This window comes from Bufo gargarizans, chromosome 6 (genome assembly GCF_014858855.1).
Source record: "Bufo gargarizans isolate SCDJY-AF-19 chromosome 6, ASM1485885v1, whole genome shotgun sequence".
NCBI classification, from domain to species: Eukaryota; Metazoa; Chordata; class Amphibia; order Anura; family Bufonidae; genus Bufo; species Bufo gargarizans.
The window spans coordinates 201,094,012-201,120,106 of NC_058085.1; the positions used below are offsets into that span (position 1 = coordinate 201,094,012).

Sequence of the window (26,095 nt, forward strand, 5' to 3'; positions counted from 1 at the left end):
ACAAGTGGGAGGCACATATGCAAACTGTTGTAATTCCTATACCGTTCACCTGATTTGGATGTAAATACCCTCAAATTAAAGCCGACAGTCTGCAGTTAAAGCACATCTTGTTCGTTTAATTTCAAATCCATTGTGGTGGTGTATAGAGCCAAAAATGTTAGAATTGTGTCGATGTCATAATATTTATGGACCTGACTGTATAATTACAATTTCACAATATTACCCAGGAATCATCATTGTATATCTATGAGTAATATTTGGGCCCCAGATACCTTTGGAGAGTGTGTAGCTGCTTGGTGCCCCAAGAGAGTCATTACTAGCTTTCAAAGCTTAAAGGGGTTATGTTGTCAATTCAGCAAGTGGCATTTACCATGTAGAGACAGTTAATACAAGGTACTTACTAATGTATTGTTATTATTCATTTTGTCTTTTACCCAACAATAATGGTGCAACCCTATAGTAGAGAACTGAACTCGGCGTCCCTGCCCTGTGCTATGTATTTCATATACTGGAGTATCCTGCCCCTAGATTAGGCTGCAGCACTTGCGCTGACTACAAGCCCTGCCCATTGAAACCTGTCTTGGAGGAGGAATTGTTATCAGCCTCAACATCTTTACTGAAAGCATCTTGAAAGACAGTGAGTAAGGGGGCACCGAGTCAGGCAAGTGGGGGTCCTCCTGGATTCATAGTGAGTGTGAAGGTGCCTCTACAGTAGCCAACCTTTTCCATGGGGAAAACCAGAAGTATGCCCCCTAGACCTCCAACTTCATATGAAGATATATTGTGGTTTTTAATGCTATGTTACAGAAGTATTCTCCTGTTCTACCTATGTTTCACAGGTACTCCAAGTGCCATCTTAAAGTCTACTGAACACTGTTCTGCTGTGTGCATGAAGCCCAACTGTAAATTCTGTTTTCAACTTATGGTGACTTTTCTACTTCTTCCCATGCATTGTCATGCAGTTTCCAAACAACAAATGCCACTTTTTGTACAATATCCCATTCCCTCTCCAGCCTTTGCTGGTAATAAGCCCTTCACATCATTAGACTTGATCTGATTATATTTATGGAAGTTGGTGCGCAACATCTGCTCCGCAGGCTCTGCCATCTGCATATGCTACATGTATATTTCAGCAGGAATTTCCATAATTATTTTGGTGTGCTATGAAGAATGTGTATAGTCTGGACAGGGTAGTATGTCCCTAGAGGGAAATAATAATACATTACTGTATTGTACACATTACTTTCAGTGCTTGCACAGACATCTTTTGAAAGGTACTGGTTTTGTTCAATGAAAGAGTATTCGTTTCTATACTGCACTGTTATAGCAAACCCTTCAGAGACTACATTGTTTTTCCAAATACTAAGCTATGTAAATATATTTTGCATAGAAATCCATGATCTCTGCATTTATGTAACAGTGTTGATGTGCGCTTAACCTAATAATTCTTTAGAATGGTTCTTGCAGGTTAGCCTTGGTTTAAACTTTTCATCTTCTTAAGTTTATATTTAACAATAATTATATATCTATGCTATTTACTCTTTCAACAGCTAAAAGATATTTCCCTATTTCATTACATATTGTGCGTCGTCTCTTCTGTTAAAATAAGGTGCCTGGAGTAGTGTCAGGTGCACTTTGTAAACTTTCCCATATTATTTATGGTATTCACAAATTTATAGAGGCAATTCCAGAAATTGTTATTGTTTCCATATTTGTGAGTGTGTTTATATCAGCTGTTTAACAAACTTTCATATTGATTTACTGATTCATTTTCAGCCTCCATTACATTCGGCCGTTACATAACTTCAGCCCCAGTGAGACTTGATGAAACTCCCAGTGTCTGCTTTGTGGACAGAAAGTCAGTTTGACTTTTCAGTCTTATGAGATTGACATCAGACTCTCATAGGAATAAACTAAGAGGAGAATAAATAGGAGAAACTGACTTCCTGTCCACTTAACAAATGCTGTGGCATCTGGCGAATCTCATCAAGGTTCACATGATTGAACTGCCAAAGGTAAAGGAGGCTGAAAAGACCAATATTAGTTCAAAAAGCATTTATGTATACCAGCTCACTTACCCCCAGGTGGGGAAGGGGGGGGGGCAATAAAAAAGTTGGAAATGTCTGAAAGTGTATAGCTCAGTCATTGGTTGGATTAAAGTCTTGTCCCATAATTGACTTTACATGTCATTGATCAAACCCTTCTGATCAGACTTAGATAATTTGTAGAACAGATTTGTTCATTACCATACTGTGTATTATTTACATAGTGAGTTTTCTTTGTTGCTGTAATTATGTATAATGACTAGAAAAAAGTATTTTTTTTAAATATAAATTAGCTGTGACGGTCACATACACTACACACAGGGGGGAGGATAGTGACCACTGCACTCCACCCTCACCCCTGGCCCTGCCTACTTGCCTCGCAAGTCCTAATGACAGGGGACAACTAGACAGCAGACCCTAACTTAGCATACATGCTGGGAAGACAGACAAGACAAATAACGGAACGTGAACGGACATACCTAGAGAGCTACGCAGTACTAAAGAATGAGCAGAAAATAGTCAGGAAAAGCCGAGGTCAAATACCAGGAGAGAAACGAAGTACAACAGTAGTCCGCAAAGAATCGTCAGGTGGAAGCCGGGGTCAGGATACCAGGAGGGATGCGCAGTACAGGAGGAGCAGGCAAAGGATCGTCAGGGAACAGGATCAGGTAGTATTCAGTAGTCCAACAAAATGCCAGGAACCTAGAATTAACAGGCAACCTGTGGCCAGCAGGCTGCCTGTATTCATAGTGGGGTCTGAGGGTCATGTGACGTGGCCAGTGTCACATGACCGACAGACAGATGAGTCGAGCTCGGTGCTCAAGGCAGACCTAGGAGCAGGGAGCCTCCCAGCTAGCAAAGCCGCCCTGGGAACGAGGTCAAACACAGATCCTCGCTCCCAAAGCTAAGCAGCAGGTCTGCGGCTGATGGGAGACCGAGTGTACCTTTTTAGCCAAAGTTGTTTTGTCATGGGTTGAAGGATCCACAATAGATATGGAGGATCTTTTTTGTAAAAGTTTCTAAGTGATCACATTGACATCTGACATCTTAAAAATACTGCTAACTAGTGATGGACGAACATCTGCCGGGACGGTTCGCGAACGCACGAACACGATCAAATGTTTGCGAACCGCAAGTCCATTCATTTTAATGGCAGGCGAACCTGAAAAACATTCAGCTCATATTTGCAGCCAAGAAATAATTACTAGAAGTGCACAAATAGTCCCACAACATGGACAGTGACATACCAGATGTATTATTTGAATTTGCGATCTCCATTCATCAGATCCGCAAAACACAGACACCGGCAATGTGCATTCCGCAATTTGCGGACCGCACATCGCCAGCACTATAATAGAAAATGCCTAATCTTGTCTGCTACTAGGCACAAGAATAGGACATGTTCTATTTTTTTGCAGAAATGGAAGCACGGATGCGGAAGTGCAGATCCGCAAATGCAGATGCAAATCTGCAAATGCCGATGCAGACAGCACATTCTGGTCCATTGAAAATGAATAGGTCTGCACCCGTTCCGCAAAATTGCGGAACGGATGCGGACCCATTTTTCTGACGTGTGAATGGAAAAGATATCCCTCAAAATTAAAATAAATGAAATTATTAAAGTTAAGCAAAAAGCATAGATGTGGTAGGCAGTAACAAGTGCTCGGCGTCACCAAATCAGAAACCATATGTCCTACCACATTCCTGGGGGTTCGAGTGCACATCCATGAATCCCGGAGGGAAAGCAAAAAACATCTATCCCTGGGCTAGATGATGTAGTATTGAAGGACAGGGTAGGCAAAGAACTGTCCCTGATATTGCCCTACAGGGGGGTGCTATTCTGGCCCTGATAAGAGCGACCCCGTCCGGAAGCTTACACTATATAAAAATGGCCCTAGTAAGCCCCTAGGCCCCTGACTTCCAGGTGATCACTATATAGATCTATGTGTTTTTGACTCATCATAAAAGTATATTATAAGTATATTACACCCCTCAGTAAGTCACACCTATCAATAGCACACCTATACCAGTCCTTAAAAGGACTTTTGTGGCCCTATTAGCTAACGTTTGGTGTCCCTAACAGCCTGTCCCTGCTCCACACAGCAACCTCTCCGTACACTGGCAAAAGACTGAATGTAAAATAGCGGCCAGAACAGGTTTATTTATTAGGTAGGGGGTATGTTTATGTGCTGAAACGTCTCAATTGGCTGTCCTGTACTACCTGATGGATGTGCCATTAGTCAAAGTTCTTCACAATGTAAAATAATATGGTGGGCGCGAATATCTCCATGTGTTCGCATGGTCAGCGAACACGAAAAGTTTGCCATGAAACGACCGCCGGGCGAACCGCAAGGCCCTCTCTACTGCTAACTACATAGCAACGTTTATCTGAACTGATGCTAAGGTCAAGTAGTGATTATAACATTGCAGAACTGATTTGCAGTGTTAAAAATGGTGCATTGCTTCTAAGAACTGAAACAGTCATGACAATGCTGGAACTAAATCAAAGTCATCTATTGAAATACTTAAAAGGGGCATCCTGGCATGCAAGAAGACTTTTATTTAACGTACAAGAAATTAAAATGTCACCTTTTAAAAGCCATGCATATATATTGCTAAAACACTGACACAAAGTGAAGAATAGAGAATCTAAGCTTTTGCAATTTTGTATATTTTAAAGTTGCTGGATCCAAGTCTCTATTCATTATTTACTATGTATCGTTGCCCTCACTATTAAGCTTTCAGATAATGTTTTAATTGTTCATGTTATATTACCCTAATGGGTTGTTGAGACAAGTGAGCAGAAGTGATTCAGAAGGTTTCCCATAGATCTCTATATACCCGGGGTCCTCTAAGTAGTGCTAGGCAGGAGACACATAGATCCTGATGTCTTTTCTTTGTCAGTAAAGGGAATGGTGTTGGATGCCACGTTCCTACTCCAGTGATGCCATCTGCATTTGAATCTTTTGTATCGTTTGTTCCATACTGTTTTGCCAACACTTGACCTTGTGGCTGTAATAGGTTGCCATTGGTTTCCCTTTGGAGTAAAGCGGTGTGTATATATATATATATATATATATATATATATATTTGTACTGCTTATTTGTTTAAAAAAAAAACAACTTCATGTATGTTACAAAAGGCTCCGTCATTACACAATTTACAAGAGCAAGAAGTGCAGTTTTCGTAACAAATAATGAGAATAAGAAGGGGATTTAGGTTATAGGAAGAAGCAGCTTGCTACTGTACCAACTCTGCCCCATCACAAATGAAGCATGGCGTTTGGTAGAAGATTGAATAAGGCTGGCAGCGCACGGGTACAGTGAACTGAGCTTCAGGTTGTCTAATCCCTGTAGGAAACCTCTTATGAGAAAAGTACAGGAAAAAGCAAGCTGGAGATTGATAGCTCTACCAACATAGACTAATAGGTAGGTGCAGAGCCTAGAAGTGAAATGGAGATGAGGAAAACTGCTCTGACAGACAGGAGATAGGTGCAGAACCTAGAAGAAAACAGTCACCTAGTTAGACAGGAGGCTGATAGATCAGGCAAGGTGAATATAGAGATGGATGCACAGTGAAAGATATACAGATATTGAAATGTTGATAGAGATTACTAGTGATAGGCATAGAATTACCCAGTGATATATACAAAAGGCTAATTAAGATAGCGGAGAGCAAGACAGAAGAACTCAGAGCAATGGTTGATCTTAATCAAACAGACAGCGCTAGCTGAGAAGTATGGATTAGATGAGACAGAGTGAGATGGGAGACTTGTGACTGACAAGGACAGATGTGTGTATGGAGCATAGCAAAGCAAAGCCATTTACAAGAAAAGCAATGACACTGGTTGATGGTGTGAACCACGTGACTAAACGGAAGACATTTCAAGTACAGTACTAAAGATTTAGAGATGTTTACTTAATAGCAAGACATTAGTGAATGAAATGATTTCTAGCGGTACTGCTTACCTGCTATTCGATTTTACATAGCGCTATTCATCTGTAATGCCATCTATATTTAATTCTGTATGTATTGTTTTATGTGTCTGCCTGTCTGAATGAATACAATTTACATTTCACATAGTTGTATGGAAATTGTCTTCTTTTACTTTATTTTTTTATACTTAAATCTAATAAAATCTTAGTAGTTCCTAATACTATTATAATGCTCCATTGCCATTAGCTGCATTTATGACAGGCCCTTTAATGTCTTCTCTCCTGGGCTTACTTGACCTGGTAAGGGATTGTAAAGAAAGGAAAGTAATAGGAAAAATACCTTTGATAAGGAATGCATTAAGGAGCCATCACTTGCTTTGCCCAGAAATGGAGAGACAGCGGCCGTCTGGGCTCTTCCAGTTCCACAGTGAAGCTGCCACACTGAGTCTCCTCCTAACCCAGCTTCCTGGGTTTGACAAGGGGCAGATGAGACTAGGAGTTATCGTGCCGGGTTTTAAGTCTATGCGGCAGCTGACGGCTGCAATAAGCATCCTTGGATGGCTCAGAGCTAGCAGCACAAAGGTTGAAGCTGTATTTTTTTTAGCAGTTCCCATGTTAACCCTTTTATCACAAGAGGAAATGAAGGAGTTTTTTTTAGTCTGTCTACGTAAGAAATCCATGTTCTGACTTTTTAGTTTCCCCGTTTGAAAGATACAGTTTTTGTTTTTGAATATGACTTTACTTAAAGAATCTGTATAATGCGTTTGGAAAGTCTTCAGACCCTTTAACTTTTTTCACATGTTGTTATGTAGCGGCCTTATGCTAAATAAAATAAAAAAAATCAAGCTTTTCTCTATCATCCTTTACTCAATACCCCATAATTACAAAGTGAAAACATAATGGTTAAAATCTTGGGTAATTAACTGAAAAGAAAAAAACTAACATAATGCATTCCCATAAGTATTCATACCCTCTATTCAGTACTTAGTTAAAGCACCTTTGGCAGCAATTACAGTCTCCAGTCATCCTGCATTTGATGCCACAAGGTTTGCACACCAGGATTTGTAGATTTTCTGCCATTCTGCTTTAAGGATCCTGTCAAGCTATTTCAAGTTGGATGGGGACCATTGGTGGTTTTCAAGTCTCTGTAGATATGTTCAATTGGGTCCAAGTGAGGGCTGTTGATGAACCACTTAAAGATATTTTCAGCGTTGTCTTTAAGCCTTTCCTGTGTTTTCTGGCTGTGAGCTTAGGGTCATTGTCTGCTTGGAAAGTGAACCTTCAGCCTAGTGTGACGGCGTTGGATTGGCGGTTCCATCACGGCTGATGCATTCCGCATAGGTCATAAGATCCATTTTGTGCTGCTCTACAACTATTTCTTACTACTATCCTGAGAATAGGTCATCAATATTAAAATCCTGGAAAAAAAATAAAAAATTGATTAGCAATTGTTAGCAAGCTTTCAGAAATATTGTTTTGGTTAGCCAATAAAGGTATCACTACTATAATACTTTTGTCTTTTTTAACAGCAATTAGCAAAAATCTCTAAAATTTGGATTTCAATTTCTCATTATGGTGTATTAAAGTGCAGATTGATGGGGGGAAACTTGATTTTTATTTTTTATTTTAGCACAAGGCCGCACAATAACAAAATGTGAAAAAAACTAAAGAATGTGAAGAATTGCCAAATGTATTGTAAAGAAATATTATAGATATATCTATTAAGTGCCCGTTACAGTTCCAAGTAATGCAAAAAAAATATCAATCCAGATTATTGGTTTATATAACTGTGTCACTGATCATCCTGATAATTGAACAAAAGCTTGTTTGTCTCTCATAAGGCACCAAAAATTGTCGACAGTACGTCATTCTGTGTAAACAGGAATATGCTGCTGACAAACTGCGCAGGATGAATGATTGTAATAATTGTTTGTCCCTCATTCTATTTTGCATGAGGCCATGTGAAAGGCTGTTTATTGGGGCTCGGCGCTTGTTTTTGGATGTAATTGCCATATGTAAAAGGATGCTAACATATCGAAAATGCCAACATACATTTGTGTTCAATGTCTTGTCTATACCAGAGACATGGCAGATAATTTCTAATTGTCTACTATGACTTTAAAGCAAATTCCTTCAGTGAGTAATATTGTTGAACACCTTTTCTGTTGTTAGTGATTGCTTACATTCTCCAAATCACCTATATTTCTGTACTACATTTCTATGTTACTCACAACATAACAGGTTTTCTGTAATGCTCTTGTGTTTAGATATGCTGATGAGAAATTGGCACTTCTAGTGCAACAGTTCTTATAGGCTGACTTGCATGGTTGTAAGAATCACCGCCACCTGTGGTGTACAAGACACTGGAGCATTTACTATATTTCAATTAAAAACGTATCATGATCATGTGGGTATCATGTGATCAAAACTGGTAAATTAATATTTATTCATGGAGCAGACCCTTTGAAGAAGAATCCCATTTTGTTCGGAGTGTGCTTCTATAACAAGCTGATAGCAAGTTGTCCTTTCAAAGGGAACACCACAAATCAGCAGTCATCCTTGCAGAAGTGAAACCTGGCAGCAAGTGTTTTGTTTCTCAACAGTGCCACCACAAGGGAAACTAAGTATACATAGTTCTCATTAAAACAAGTGGACTGTCTGTGACAGGTGACCTCGCTCTCTTAAACTTCCATTTAATTGCTTAATTTACAAACTTCCATTATGGTGTATTAACCAGACACCTAAAAAGTGTTACTTGGAGGTCCTGGGATCCAATTCTGTGGTTTCATTTGAGGGAAACTGAGGGTCTCCCTTTCAGCGCTATTAGAAGAGTATCTATTTACTTCCCATGGAATTTTGATCTTTCTACATAAATAGATATCTTATCAGAATGTATATAACCATAAAAATCAGTGTTTAATGTATAAACTCATGGAAATGGTTTCCTTTGACTTCATTGTGGCCATGATTGTACAGTTGTATAATTATGATGATGAAAGAATTTCATTTTTTGGAACTAAACAGAAGTAGGCAACCAAATATCAGACAATGTTCAGTAGCCCATAAGTAGGCACATAGATTTGTTTCTTATTATGTTTGTGCTGGGTCCAGAGCAAATATCACAAGACTGGCATCCGCTGAACATAGTGTTACAATGTCAGTTCTCCTACGAAGTTCTGAATCACACACCTCACTGCAGCCAAAACCATTTTGTAACAGGAAATGGCTAGTGTATTTCTAATAATTACCATAAAAGGTAATTTGACCTAGGGCTGTTATTAAAAAACACAGTATTGTTTGTTGGTGATACATTTCATGAGATTAATTACATAAAATTCTATTAAATGCCTTTGCTTACTGAGGTGATTAATCTAATGAGAAAATCACTGATGTATCCTTAATGGAATTATTGTAATGCAAGTCTTCCTTATCTTGTATCTTGTACTGTGAGCCATGTTGTCCTTTTGTCATCTTCTGGAAAAAAACCTTTAATCACAGAAAGAAATTTAAAATTTAATAGGCCCCATCTTGTTTTCTGCTATGCTTCTAATTGTTCAATTTTTTGTCTCTCCCTCTTCAGCCACAAAGAAAGAAGCTAGATTAAATGTCCAAAGAATGTCCTTTGTTCCCCAGAATGCCACATCCAACTCTGTGCCCGGCTCTAAACTCAGCCTGGAGCAACAAGATCCTATTCCTCTTGTAAACAATCGAAAAGGAAGCTTGTTTTTATCAAGTGACCCCTCTCTGCTGCACCTGCAGTTACTGGTCTCCTCTGATACAGGGAATTCTACCAATCTTAGGTTGCAGCGGGCACTGAGCCTGCCAGGGAAATATCGTTATCACCCTAAGCAACCTGTGTTCAGTGAAGAGCTATGTATGTAGATCTAGATTTTTATAGATGTGTATGATCTACTAGCACTCCTGTAGAAATGATTTTCTTTCATGTGGCATTCACTTTGTCATTTGCATTTTACAGCTTTACAGTATAAAAATTCAATGTGATCTCATTGATGCATATTTATGAAAATGTGAGCACAGAAAAAAAGTGAAGCTGACCATGCAAACTAGACATTAGCCCCAGTGTTTTGTAAAAATGACAGTATACTTTTCCCCCCGTAAATAATTCCCATTGAGTCTTCTCTGTTATGTTGTTGTATTCATTCTATCCATGTGTCATATTCTTTATGCAACTACCCACACATCTATTAAATGTGTATAGACACCCAGTTCAACACTATTCTGCAGCTTTAGTTTACTAGTAATCTTTTAAATGTGATCATATTCGTTTGTATTGTGAAAGATACAGAAGTTGATCTTGAAATAAAGTTGGCAGTAAAGTAAAATAAGTACTATATAAACAAATAATGTTATATGTGCAGTTATCATGAGACCAATTTATAGTTAAGGAATTCAGAATTTTCTTGCCTACTTTTTGTAGCCATTCATTGGGGTACTCACAGTAATAATGTGCTCTATCATAGTACATTGCCAGAATGCCATAATAGAGATGTCATTCCTACAAGAGTAATTTAACTACTAAACTTATTTTTATTAAAATGTGTGGCATTTTCAGACATTGTGACTAACAACTGTAATGTTTGGATAGCATCACTAATCTTAAAACATTTAAATCTGTGATTTCACTTTTAGAAGTAGAAATAAAATAAGAAACATTATTCGAGCATTCCTTAAAGACAATATTCATCCTCTAAAATGCTAAATTCTGTGCTGATTAATTCTCTTAAAGCTATATATTTTTGCACAGATCCCTTCCTTCAAAATTAAGGTATGGTGTCTGTACTGTCCACCAAAAGGAAGTTACTGCGTGAAGTGTTATTGCAGTATTCAGCAGTATGCAGAACTCTAAGCTTCTTCTAGCTGCAGGCAGACAATATTTTATTATTTAACTTTATGGGGCACATTCATCAAAACCCCTACACCAGTTTTTCGTTATAAAAAAATGAGGCAACTTGCATTTGTGAAAACAATTGTGACATTTTAACTGTTTTGCGGTCCGCAAATTGCAGATCTGCAAAACATGGACACCGTCCATTTGCAACCGTATTTTGCAGACCGCACATGGCCGGCAGTATGATAGAAATGATTATTCTTGTCCGTGGCTGCGGACATGAGCATAGGACATGGTCAAACTTTTTTGCGGGGCCGCGGAACAGAAGTTAGATGCGGACAGCACATGGTGTAAATGGACTCATTTATACGGACGTGTGAATAGACCCTTATACTGGAAAATTGCCATAAATTGTACCTGACATCTATGTCAGCTCGAAGCTGGTGTAGATTTTATTTTTGGCATAGGAACATCCGAAGATATGCCACGATTATGTGCCACTTAATATTTGTGTGGTATATGATGATAGCCGGCCACAGATTAAGACCTCTATATGAAACGCCAGTCTTAACAAAATGTCCCCCTATGTCTACAATAGGTGCTCTATTGAGTACATCGGGATTCTATCGAGGCCCCGAGTATAATGGAAGTCAATGGGAGAATCCGAGCATTGAACCAGGCACCCCCTGCTCTGAAGAGGGGAGTGTGCCTGGTTCATAGGAAAATGTCAGAAATTGATGGAAACACCACCGAAATGGTTCGGGAACAACATGGGGAGGATGTCTGGATGCATCTTGGACTCCCAGGTCGCTGCTGGGAACGATGTTGTCCGATTAGTACGCAACTTTTACAGACTGACAATAATATGCACCAAACCGAAGATTAAATCGATTTTAGAGGATTTTTTTTTAGGAAACATTCTTTCCTGTATATTTACTTGTATATACTAGTAGAAGTTCAGTCAAAAATGTTGTTCATTTTCGGAACTGGGGCCATGATTAAGAGGGACGGCCGGTGGCATCCGTATTGCGCTGCTGGGGGGGAAATTTATGGACCGGCGCAAGACGAACCACAGTGAAACATTTGCCAAGAATGTTTTCATTAATCAACAAAGTCGGAGGTTCGAAGACGTTCTGACAGGTGATCTGGCTGCGTTATTCCCATGACCCGCCGAGCAGCTTCTGGGAAACCAAAGTCCATGGGTTCTGGGGGGAGTATGGTTGCAAAGCTGAAACTTAAGCTAATTGACAGTAGGGCACTACCAGGAGTGGAGCCTGCTGCTTAATTTGACTCAACACGGCAAACCTCACCTGGCGCAGACACGGAAAGGATTGACAGATTGATAGCTCTTTCTCTATTCTGTGGGTGGTGGTGCATGGCCGTTCTGAGTTGGTGGAGCGATTTGTCTGGTTAATTCCGATAACCAACTAGACTCCTCCATGCTAATTAGTTATCCCCGGCAGTGAGGATTGTGTTGACCAGACTCTTATGTGAGAGTGCCTGCTGCTTAGCTGACCATCGAAAAAATTATTGTTGAGGGCCTGCAGGTGAGTTGACCATCGCAAACATTATGGGTGAGGGCCTGCTGCCACTTTGTTGACTCTAGATAACTTCTGCCTGATCACACGTCTCCGTGACGTCGATGATCCATTTGGATGTCTGCCCTATCAACTTTCGATGTTCTTTTATGCGTCTAACATGGTGACCATGGGTAACAGGGAATGAGTGTTCGAATCCGGAAAGGGAGCCTGAGAAACGGCTACCACATGCAAGGAGTGATACAAAATTACAAGGAAAGTCACTGGTATTTAGGTTGAGGAAACATTATACAGGAGAGGTACCACAGGTAATATCACTGTTCGCAGTGGTGTCTATGCAAAAAGTACACTGTATGTCATGGATATTCGAGGGCCTGCAGGTGAGCTGACCAGCGAAAACATTATGAGCGAGGGCCTGCTGTCACTTTGTTGACTCTATATAACTTAGGCCTGATCGCACGTCCCCGTGACGTCGATGATCCATTTTGATGTCAGCCCTATAAAATGTGGAGCAATTTTCTGGTATCGCACTGTTTTGCGTGTCCTCTCCACCAGAACAATTGACGATGATAAGTTCTCTTTGTAGCGGGGGTCGAAAAGGTTAAAATGCGTATACTGCGCGGGGCGCGGGAAAGGCAGCCTAACATGAAGTCAGCCATGTGTGCCAGAGTACCAGCAGGCAAGACTTTGCTGTCGTCATCAGGAGGTGAGCTGACCCTGTAGAAGATTGTAGTTGAGGGTCTGCTGGTGAGCTGACCCTCTAAAATATTATATGCAAGGGCCTTCGGGTTAGCTGACCCTGTAAAAGATTGTAGATAAAGGCCTGCTGGTGAGCTGACCCTGTAAAAAATTATATGCGATGGCCTGCTGTTGAGTTGACCCTGTAAAACATTATATGCGAGGGCCTGCTGCTGAGCTGACCCTCTAAAACATTATGGTTGAGGGCCTGCTGCTTTGCTGACCATTGAAAATATTTACAGTGTTCAAAGCAGGCCAGGTCACCTGAATACTTCAGCTAGGAATAATGGAATAGGACTCCGGTTCTATTTTGTTGGTTTTCAGAACGGGGGCCATGATTAAGAGGGATGGCCATGGGCATCCCTATTGCGCCGCTAGAGGTGAAATTCTTTGACCGGCGCAAGACGAACCAAAGCCAAAGCATTATCCAAGAATATTTTCATTAATCAAAAAAGAAAGTCGGAGGTTCGAAGACGATCAGATACCGTCGTAGTCCCGACATTAAGCGATAACGACCGGCGATCCGGCGGCGTTATTCCCCAGACCCTGGTAAGGTCACTGTCAGAATCGGACACCGTCTATTGAAAAAATTAATTTTATGTCACAGAAAATTTTTAGAAACGCACACGTTACACAGCAGATGTGGGCCTGGTAAGGTCACTGTCAGAAGCGGACACAGTCTATTGAAAAATAAAATTTTATGTCACAGATTTTTTTTTTAAATGTGCACGTTACACAGCAGATGTGGGCCTTGTAAGGTCACTGTTAGTGTTGAGCGGCATGTCCCATATTCGAATTCGCGAAATTTCGCGAATATTCGAAAGAATATTCGTAAAATATTCGCGAATATTCGAATTCGTTATTATTTCGTATATGCGATAATTCGAATTTTCGCATCGCATAATACATATTATGAGATGCAAAATTCGCATGTGCGCTAATGAAATCGCCTTACGAAGATTCGCAACTCAATTCAATCACTAATATAAGAATGCAAAGCCCTTTGCCTCTGTTCTGGAACAAGTGCTGATATTCGCCTGTGCGCTAATAAAATCGCCTTACAAAGATTCGCGCCTCAATCACTTTCTAGGCAATGTGAGTAAGATCTGAGCTTTTGGACTTTTGTGAATCAATCGAGATACAGTGGGGGGTGATGACTGTAGTTGACAGAGTACAGATCAATGTAATCTGTAAGGTGGAAACTAAAATAAAAAATACGAATATTCGTAAATCGAATTTTACGAAGTTCGAAGTATTCGCGAATATGGTGCTATACTATATGAATGCACAGGCCTTTGCCTCTCTGTTCTGGGGACAAGTGTAGATATTCGCATGTGCGCTAATAAAATCGCCTTACGAAGATTCGCAACTCAATTCAATCACTAATGTATGAATCATACATTAGTGATTGAATTGAGTTGCGAATCTTCGTAAGGCGATTTTATTAGCGCACATGCGAATATCTACACTTGTCCCCAGAACAGAGAGGCAAAGGCCTGTGCATGTGCATTCATATAGTATAGCACCATATTCGCGAATACTTCGAACTTCGTAAAATTCGATTTACGAATATTCGTATTTTTTATTTTAGTTTCCACCTTACAGATTACATTGATTTGTACTCTGTCAACTACTGTCATCACCCCCCACTGTTTCTCGATTGATTCCCAAAAGTCCAAAAGCTCAGATCTTACTCACATTGCCTAGAAAGTGATTGAGGCGCGAATCTTTGTAAAGCGATTTTATTAGCGCACAGGCGAATATCTACACTTGTCCCCAGAACAGAGGCAAAGGCCTGTGCATTCATATAGTATAGCACCATATTCGCGAATACTTCGAACTTCGTAAAATTCGATTTACGAATATTCGTATTTTTTATTTTAGTTTCCACCTTACAGATTACATTGATCTGTACTCTGTCAACTACTGTCATCACCCCCCACTGTATCTCGATTGATTCCCAAAAGTCCAAAAGCTCAGATCTTACTCACATTGCCTAGAAAGTGATTGAGGCGCGAATCTTTGTAAGGCGATTTTATTAGCGCACATGCGAATATCGGCACTTGTCCCAGAACAGAGGCAAAGGGCTTTGCATTCATACATTAGTGAATTGAGTTGCGAATCTTCGTAAGGCGATTTTATTAGCGCACATGCGAATATCTACACTTGTCCCCAGAACAGAGGCAAAGGCCTGTGCATGTGCATTCATATAGTATAGCACCATATTCACGAATATTTCGAACTTCGTAAAATTCGATTTACGAATATTCGTATTTTTTATTTTAGTTTCCACCTTACAGATTACATTGATCTGTACTCTGTCAACTACTGTCATCACCCCCCACTGTATCTCGATTGATTCCCAAAAGTCCAAAAGCTCAGATCTTACTCACATTGCCTAGAAAGTGATTGAGGCGCAAATCTTTGTAAGGCGATTTTATTAGCGCACAGGCGAATATCGGCACTTGTCCCAGAACAGAGGCAAAGGGCTTTGCATTCATACAGTATGAATGCAAAGCCCTTTGCCTCTGTTCTGGGACAAGTGCCGATATTCGCCTGTGCGCTAATAAAATCGCCTTACAAAGATTTGCGCCTCAATCACTTTCTAGGCAATGTGAGTAAGATCTGAGCTTTTGGACTTTTGGGAATCCATCGAGATACAGTGGGGGGTGATGACAGTAGTTGACAGAGTACAGATCAATGTAATCTGTAAGGTGGAAACTAAAATAAAAAATACGAATATTCGTAAATCGAATTTTACGAAGTTCGAAATATTCGCGAATATGGTGCTATACTATATGAATGCACATGCACAGGCCTTTGCCTCTGTTCTGGGGACAAGTGTAGATATTCGCATGTGCGCTAATAAAATCGCCTTACGAAGATTCGCAACTCAATTCACTAATGTATGAATGCAAAGCCCTTTGCCTCTGTTCTGGGACAAGTGTAGATATTCGCATGTGCGCTAATAAAATCGCCTTACGAATATTCGCGCCTCAATCACTTTCTAGGCAATGTGAGTAAGATCTGAGCTTTTGGACTTTTGGGAATCAATCGAGATACAGTGGGGGGTGATGACAGTAGTTGACAGAGTACAGATCAATGTAATCTGTAAGGTGGAAACTAAAATAAAAAATACGAATATTCGTAAATCGAATTTTACGAAGTTCTACGTATTCGCGAATATGGTGCTATACTATATGAATGCACACAGGCCTTTGCCTCTCTGTTCTGGGGACAAGTGTAGATATTCGCATGTGCGTTAATAAAATCGCCTCACGAAGATTCGCAGCTCAATTCAATCACTAATGTAAGAATGCAAAGCCCTTTGCCTCTGTTCTGGGACAAGTGTAGATATTCGCATGTGCGCTAATAAAATCGCCTTACGAATATTCGCGCCTCAATCACTTTCTAGGCAATGTGAGTAAGATCTGAGCTTTTGGACTTTTGGGAATCAATCGAGATACAGTGGGGGGTGATGACAGTAGTTGACAGAGTACAGATCAATGTCATCTGTAAGGTGGAAAGTAAAATAAAAAATACGAATATTCGTAAATCGAATTTTACGAAGTTCTACGTATTCGCGAATATGGTGCTATACTATATGAATGCACAGGCCTTTGCCTCTCTGTTCTGGGGACAAGTGTAGATATTCGCATTTGCGTTAATAAAATCGCCTCACGAAGATTCGCAGCTCAATTCAATCACTAATGTAAGAATGCAAAGCCCTGTGCCTCTGTTCTGGGACAAGTGTAGATATTCGCATGTGCGCTAATAAAATCGCCTTACGAAGATTCGCAACTCAATTCACTAATGTATGAATGCAAAGCCCTTTGCCTCTGTTCTGGGACGTGCCGATATTCGCATGTGCGCTAATAAAATCGCCTTACGAAGATTCGCGCCTCAATCACTTTCTAGGCAATGTGAGTAAGATCTGAGCTGTTGGACCTTTGGGAAACAATCAATTATATGTGTACTGTAATTTTGTGAAAAAAAAAAAACAAAAAAAAAAACGAATATTCGTTTTTACGAATATATAGCACTATATTCGAAATATTCGCGAAATCGCGAAGTTGCGATATTCGCGAAAAAAATTCGCTTTTCGAATATTCGCGCTCAACACTAGTCACTGTCAGAAGATGACATCATCTATTGAAAAATTGAATTTGATGTCACAGAAAATTTTTAGAAATGCACACGTTACACAGCAGATGTGGGACTGGTAAGGTCACTGTCAGAAGCGGACACAGTCTATTGAAAAATAAAATTTGATGTCACAGAAAAGTTTTAGAAACGCACACTTTACACAGCAGATGTGGGCCTGGTAAGGTCACTGTCAGAATAGGACACCGTCTACGAAAAATAACATTTTATGTCACAGAAATTTTTTTGAAACGCTCACGTTACGCAGCAGATGTTGGGCCTGGTAAGGTCATTGTCAGAAGCGGACACCGTCTATTGAAAAATGAAATTTAATGTCAGAGAAAAATTTTTGAAGCGCACGTTACAAAGCAGATGTCACTGGATGTCACTGACATTTTAGGGATGCGCACACTTTACACAGGAGATGTGGCGCGGATAATTTAACTGTCCGCAGCGGACACCATCTATGGAAAAAGTGCACTGGATGTCACTGACATTTTAGGGATGCACACACTTTACACAGGAGATGTGGCGCAGATAATTGAACTGTCCGCAGCGAATACCGTCTAGGGAAAAAGTGCTCTGGATGTCACTGATATTTTAGGGATGCGCACACTTTAAACAGGAGATGTGGCGCAGATAATATAACTGTCCGCAGCGGACACAGTCTACGGAAAAAGTGCTCTGGATGTCACTGATATTTTAGGGATGCGCACACTTTAAACAGGAGATGTGGCGCGGATAATTTAGCTGTCCGCAGCGGACGTCTACGGAAAAAGTGCTCTGGATGTCACAGATATTTTAGGGATGCACACACTTTAAACAGGAGATGTGGCGCAGATAATTTAACTTTCCGCAGCGGACACAGTCTACGGAAAAAGTGCTCTGGATGTCACTTATATTTTAGGGATGCACACACTTTAAACAGGAGATGTGGCGTGGATAATTTAACTGTCCGCAGCAGACACCGTCTGCGGAAAAAGTGCTCTGGAGGTCACTGATATCTTAGAGATGCGCACACTTTAAACAGGAGATGTGGCGCGGATAATTTAACTGTCCGCAGCGGATGTCTACAGAAAAAGTGCACTGGATTTCACAGATATTTTAGGGATGCGCACACTTTACACTGGAGATGTGGCGCAAATAATTTAACTGTCCGCAGCGGCCTATTACATGGTATTTAGAGCAGGATGCGCTAAAAGTACCGTATTTTTTGCCCTATAAGACGCACCGGCCCATAAGACGGTTTTTGAGGAGGAAAATAAGATAAAAATATATTTTGAACCAGGGTGTGCTTTTGTTGGGATTTGAACTAATGGTGGTCTGTGGATGACACTATTACGGGGGATCTGTGGATGACACACTGTTATGGGGGTCTGTGGATGACACACTGTTATGGGTGTCTGTGAATGGCACTGTTATGGGGTCATCTATGGATGACACTGTTATGGGGCATCTGGGGATGGCACTATTATGGTGGCATCTGGAGATGGCACTATTATGGGGGCATCTGGGGATGGCATGACACTGCTATGGGGGGGATCGGTGGATGACACATAGCATCTTGTGCTATGTGTCAGCCACAGATCCCCCATAACAGTGTCCCTGTGTAGTGAATGACCCCCAATACAGGCGGAGGGGGTCGGCATCTTGTTTTATAATGGCAGTGGGCCCGGTGCAGTAACTGTATTCTACTACACCTGGCCCCGCTCACTGTAGTAATCATATAGGCAATGTTAAATTGTAAATTCATTTATCCAGGCTGTAGTACGGTACTTACTACTAACTTCCATAGCAGGCAGGAGGCCAGGCGTGTGGGCGGGAGCCGGCAGCGTAACTCACTTTGTCACACGCCTGCGCCGCCTACTTCATTCATAAAGTGGGCGGACAGGCACTTGACGTAGTGAGTCATTATAAAACAAGATGCCGGCCCCCAGTCCCTCCTCCCTCCCGCTGATACAGACGCCGGCTGTGCTTTGCAGCAGCGATGTATCAGTGTAAAATTGCACCATAAGACGCAGTGCTAGTTTTCCCCCAAAATACGGTATATATTGCTGTTGTCACACACAATAGTCCTTAAAAGGACTTTTAGGTCTCTGAAAAGTTTTTGCTATAAAACACTCCCTACACTGTCTGTCCCTTCCTCTGCACAGCTCTCCCTAACACTGAGCAATTTAGCGCAGGTTGCGCTACAAACATATATTGCTGGTGTCACACACAATAGTCCTCACAAGGACTTTTGGTCTCTGAATCGTTTTTGTACCAAAAAAATATTAAATTACACTTCCTACACTCTCTGTCTCTTCCTATCCTCAGCTCTCCCTGACTTCGAATGAGCCGAACACACTTCATCGGGTGCTATATATCACCCGATGACGCGTTCCGGCCAGCCAATCACTGTAATGCCAGTAGCCAACATGACTACTGGCATTACAGTGAGGGCACTACTTACCTGCACATTTATTGGCTGCTTAGCAACCGCATAATATGCGGGGAGGAGACTCGATCTATGCTCGGGAAAAGTCATCAGTATCAGATCGGTAGGCATCTGACTTTAGTCTGTCTCCTGCCCTTCAGCTATGTGAAGAGGTTGCAACACTCAAGTGAGTATTGCAGTCTCCTCACAGCATAGGAGGCACAGAGCTGTACATTTTATAGTGGCTGTTATTGCTATTGCAGCCCATTGCAGCCTAGTCCTATTAACTTGAATGGGATTGAGTTGCACATAGGCGATGCAAACAATTAACCTCATGTCACTGGCCTAGGAAGAGAAAACAGCACTCAGTGGAGCACAGTGGCCTCTTCAAACAGCTGATCCATGGGTGTGTCAGTAGTTGGACCCCCATAGGTCACCAATTATCCTCGAGATAGGTCATCAATATTGTACTCCTGGAAAAAATATTTGCACAAATTTCTTCTCTTAGTATAAGTATTATCTGATAAGAATTTTTTCAGCAAGCTGCACAGTATATACTGAAGGATATCAAAAATGTCCTTGTTTGCAGTAAATTCTTGTTATATTGAGTTAAAACAAGCTTTCATGCAGAGGCATAGCTAGAAATGACTGGGCCCCATAGCTTGAATCCCACAATCCCTTCTTCCCGTGAAACCCCAACTCCCGCAGCCAGTCAATATTATCCACGCTTGCCATACCATCCAACAGGGTTGGAATTTTCAGAATTGTGGGGTCATGGTCTTGGCAACCTGTTTAATTTTCTATGATGCATTACTACATTGTGATCTTTGTTTGTGCAACATCTATTGAGCCCAAGATGGCCATGCAACCCCCAAACGGAACTGTATTGTGCACAGCCATGTATCACTATTAGTAGGCTAGGCTGTAAACCTAGAACTCACAGCATGCACACTTAGGGCTCTTTCACACCTGCATTAATGTCTTCCGGCATAGAGTTCCGTCGTCGGGGCTCTATGCCGGAAGAATCCTGATCAGGATTATCCTAATGCATTCTGAATGGAGTGAAATCCGTTCAGGATGCATCAGGATGTCTTCAGTTCCGGAACGGAACGTTTTTTGGCCGGAGAAAATACCGCAGCATGCTGCGCTTTTTGCTCCGGCCAAAAATCCTGAAGACTTGCCGCAAGGCCGGATCCGGAATTAATGCCCATTGAAAGGCATTGATCCGGATCCGGCCTTAAGCTAAACGTCGTTTCGGCGTATTGCCGGATCCAACGTTTAGCTTTTTTAGAGTGGTTACCATAGCTGCCGCTAAAGTCCCGGCAGCCATGGTAAAGTGGAGCGGGGAGCAGTATACTTACCATCCGTGCGGCTCCCAGGGCGCTCCAGAGTGACGTCAGGGCGCCCCAAGCGCATGGATCACGTGATCACATGGCACATCATCCATGCGCATGGGGCGCTCTGACGTCACTCTGGAGCGCCCCGGGAGCCGCGCGGACTGTAAGTTTACCGCTCCCCTGCTCCCCGCTCCTACTATGGCAACCAGGACTTTAATAGCGTCCTGGGTGCCATAGTAACACTGAAAGCATTTTGAAGATGGATCCGTCTTCAAATGCTTTCAGTACACTTGCGTTTTTCCGGATCCGGCGTGTAATTCCAGCAAGTGGAGTACACACCGGATCCGGACAACGCAAGTGTGAAAGAAGCCTTACTTGGCTGCTCTTGTAACTCCCATAGAAGGGAAAGGAGGATTCTGTGAGTTGGAGTGTCAAAACAGAATGCCAGAGGTTGATGATCCTTTTTGTAGGTCATCAATATGTAGGGCCGGCTCCAGGTTCATGTGGGCCCTTGGGCGATAAATCCCAGTGGGCCCCCATGAGGCATTTTTTTACATTGACATGTCCCCCTGTGGCTCCCACACGGTATAATGACCCCCAGTGGCCCCTATACAGTATAATGACTACTAGTGGCCCTTCACACAGTATAATGACTACTAGTGGCCCTTCACACAGTATAATGAACTCCCGATTCCCCCCCCCCACTGTATAATGACCACCTGTGGCCCTGCATTCAGATTCATATTAACCCCCAGTCACCCCTATTCAGAATAATGACCCCCCAGTAGCCCCCACACTGGGGGAATACTGTATGGAGGGGGCTCTGGGGGTCATTATACTGAATGGAGGGTCAATGGGGATCATTATACTAAATGGGGTCACTGGGGGTCATTATACTATGTAAAGGGCCCTCACAGTATAATGACACAGTGACCCTCCATTCAGAATAATGACCCCCAGTCGCCCCCACACTGGGGGTTATACTGTATGGAGGGGGCACGAGGGGTCATTATATTTAATAGGGGCTCTGGTGGTCATTATACTAAATGGAGGGTCAATGGGGATCATTATACTAAATGGGGGGCACTGGGAGTCATTATACTGTGTAAGGGGCCCTCACAGTGTGACAAATGACCCCCCAGTGGCCCCCTCACATACCTATAATTGCTGGAGAGCAGAGAGCCGGCGGTCCTGTGCATCACTAACCGCAGCTCCCTGCGCTCCTTCTCTCCGGCGGCCCGCTGCAGCAGTGAGCCAGGCCTGGAGGAGAGTAGGAGATGTGCAGTGATGTAGCTAGAACTGACTGGGCCCCACATCAAATTTTAGTACGCCCCCCTCCCCCCATGTGTGTTCACATCACGTTTTTCCTATCGGTTTGATGTATACAAATGTGCAGCACTCCACGTTTTTGTATCCTGCAGAGTCAAGTAAAAAATGCATATGTTAACGTATATGTTTTTCTACCATGGAACTGTATGGTGAACGGACGCCACTGTACGGCATCAGTCTGAGGCATCTGTTAATGTACGCATTTTCGGTATACATTAAATGGATGGAACAAATGGGATGTGAACCCAGCCCTAGTGTCAGAATAAGCCCCAGTACACAGCGGAGCAGCGTGGCGGAGAGGGGAGGCCGCCATGTACTGACAGAGCGCTACCTGGTCCTGGTGGTCAGGGGTGAGGACTGTGCTTCCCAAGGATAATTTTCTACAGGGAAATACAGGGCACAGTATAATACACTAGGATCTATATAATATAAAGATATTAGCCCTACCCCAAATAATAATACAATTAGGGGGTCATTTATTATATAGAAATACGTCTATATTAGGCGTATTTCTGACACAGATTGTGGCACAAAGGTCCTGAACACCACAATCTGTATATTTTCCCGCTCATGCCAGGTCTAAAAAAAGTGGCGTGGGCATGGAAGGGGATACAGTTATAGCCATGCAGTTATTGGATACCACCACCATATAGTGATAACACCGCCATACAATGATAAAACCACCATACAGTGATCGGATAAAAGGGTGTAAGAGGGCACAGTACAGGGAATGACTATGGGCACCGCACAGGGTGTGGCAAGAGGGCACAATGCAGGGTATAAAGGGGCACAGTACGGGGTGGGGGGCACAGTCACATGACCCTGTGACGTTAGAAGGTCCTTATGATGAATGCTTTTCAGATGCCACCATAATGAGAGGCAGAGGAGTGAGACAGGGGCCCTGGATGGACATGAGGGGTGGACATAGCAAGTAGGTTGAAGGGGCTCTGAGGGGGATTCATACAAGAAGTAGGGGCAGGAGGTCTGTGCAGGGCAGCAATAGGAGATAGGGGGGTGAAACAGGAGCTCTGGATACATGAGGGAGGAAAGGAGACAGCAGGGGCCCCATGAGGATGAGATAGGACAGAATATGGGGGGGCAGGTGTCATGGAGACAAACTGCTTAATGAAACAGTAACACAACTAAATAAAATGAAGCAGCAGCCGATCGAAGAGTCCCCCCCCCCCCAAGAGACAGTCACAGTGCAGACTCACTCACAGACTGTCTTCACACTTCTGCTCCAGCTCCAGCCCTGCAGTCTCTCTCCTCAGGCAGCATGTGTCCTGTGTAGAGGGGGCGTGTCTGAGTCTCTGCAGTTCAGAGGGCCCACCAGAGGGGTACTGCGTAAGTGAAATGACAGCAGTGAGAGCTCCCATCTGTATTGATGGAAGTGCTCATAGCATCTCAGTGGGCCCCCCCAGGAGCATTGGGCCCCGGCACTTGCCCGGGGATGCCGGGTTATGATGCCGGCCCAGTCAATATGGATTATGGGGGTCTGAAATCCAAGTGCACCACCCCTCATCACCATAGTGAAAGGAGCTCCACATTCTTGTAAGTCATGCACCCCATTTTTGTTCACACAGTGACTGCCTGAAGGATATGACAAACACTGTATCTGTTCCCCTGAAAGCTAAAAAGCACAGGTACAGCCATATGTATATGAATTAAGGGGATGCAGAATGCTCCCTTCAGAGTAATGACCGACCACTAATCAGACATGTATGGCCTAAATTCCATTTGGAATTGATATACTGCACAGGAGGCAAGATGATACAGATAAGTTATCTGTATTCTTACTACAGATAACCTAGCAGATGTAACCTGCAGTCCTATGTAATACCACAGATAACACAGTGATAACTGAGTACAGGTAATGTAGTAGCTGTTAACAGCAGTCCTATATAACACCACAGATAACACAGTGATAGCTCTCTGAGGGCAGACAACAAAGTAGATGTCACCTGCAGTCCTATGTAACACCATAGATAACACAGTGATAAAACTCTGAGTGTGGATAATGTAGTAGATGTCACCTATAACACCACAGACAACATAGTGGCACGAAGCAAATTTCTTTGTGAAATTCATCGAAGCATCCAAATTGAAGTTTTTTAAAATTTCGCTTATCTCTAGTCTTGTCCTCTGCACTTCTCTCTAGCTTTGCTCCTTCCTTATAGTCCTGCAATCTTCTCCTTCCTGCAGCAGAAGAGCAAAGGTTCCTCTTTGGCAGCCTCTTCCTCTTGTGGCTTGCTCCGGCAAGTTGTCATGGCCAGCAGGACTTCCTTCCGACCATGATGCTCTCTAGTACTAAGTACCTTCTAGTACTAAGACTCCTCTATCCAGTCCTGGGCTACAGTACTGGACAGACTGGACAGAAGAGTCAAAATGTAGGGTGTGCTGCGTGGGTGGTGGGTACCATATGTATATAAACAATAGTGCTGACTGCTGTTCGAGCCAGGCCCCTACACTGCAGGCCCTATAGAAACTGCTATGGCTGCTACGCAGTTAGTTACACCCCTGCTTTTATGCATGAGATGGACCATATGTCACATTCATCTTCAAAGCGTTCCTACACTTTTTAAAGAGGACCTGTTGCCACTCCTGACATGCCTGTTTTAATAGCTTCATAATTTCCCATGTAATAACAATTCTGGAGCCTCTATTCTTATGGCTCTGTGTTGTGCCATTCCTGTATTATTTCTACTAGAAGTTATGAATGAATTGCTAGAAGTCTGCAGTAAGGTTACAGAGTGGAGGTAACCAGTTGGGGGGGTGTACCTGCCGTAGTGCTGCCATTTTCAGTCTGTGCAGGTACACCCCCCCCCCCCCAATTGTTACCAACCCCGTGTATCCTTACTGAAGACTGCTAGCAATTCATTCATAACTTCTAGTAGAAATAATAAAGGAATGGCACAACATAGAGTCATAAGAATAGATGTTCCAGAATTATTATTACATGGGGAATGCATGGAGCTATTAAACTGGCATGTCAGGAGTAGTGAAGGGTCTTTTTAAGCACTATTACTGTCTTAGAATATTGTGGGGCATCAATAGGATATGCCATACCCTTTTGATCATTGTTTCGGTACAACAGAAGCATTGCTGTGCAGTAAAACACTGCATATAAAGGATAATTGGCATCCTGGCAGTTAAAAATTCAATGATCAATAATGATGGCATATCCTAACAATATGACCTCTCTTACTATTTTGGGGAAATGACCTTAATGGGATATTTGGCCCTTCTCTCCTTCATTGTTCTGTGTTCAGTTCTTTCTGAAATCTAGTAAAGAAACAGTATTGAAGGCACACCACGGGAAAACATAGTCATTACCAGGTCACTGATTCTTGCTCTCTAAGTTTATTTCAATGCTTGCCTTTCATGATATTGACCAGCGACTACATGATCCTTATTCGATGTGTGGCCTTGTTGCCTTTTCTTCTATTTGATTGGTTTGCTTCATGCTTATAATACTTTTTAAATTAATAACTTAGAAAACAGTTATCATGTTATCTTATAGGACAGGGTAACAATGTCAATTTCCATAACTATGTGACAAAACTGTGATAGCTAAAAAGGGACCCAGCTGTCCTGACATGTCTGTTTCCATACTTTTTTCTTTCTGGAAATATATGGACACTGCCATTGATCTTGACAATAGGATGTGTCCCTACACAGTCTCATACTGTCAGCTCTGATTTAAAGTATATTCTAACATATCCAATTGACAGAAAGGAATTGCAATACCCAGTTTTCAATCTACAT

General features: G+C 42.1%; 1 protein-coding gene across 3 annotated transcripts in view; it reads left to right on the forward strand.

Moving 5' to 3' along the window:
• The window catches only part of KCNMA1 (potassium calcium-activated channel subfamily M alpha 1), a 731,805-nt gene that overhangs the window by 565,618 nt on the left and 140,092 nt on the right, over positions 1-26,095 (forward strand). Inside the window, exon 19 of one of the 3 annotated variants that reach the window (XM_044299035.1) lies at positions 9,561-9,854. The exons of the other annotated variants lie outside the window; for them this stretch is intronic. Coding sequence (XP_044154970.1) covers positions 9,561-9,854 — 294 coding nt within the window. The remainder of the gene's footprint in view (positions 1-9,560; positions 9,855-26,095) is intronic. 3 annotated transcript variants of the gene reach the window in all.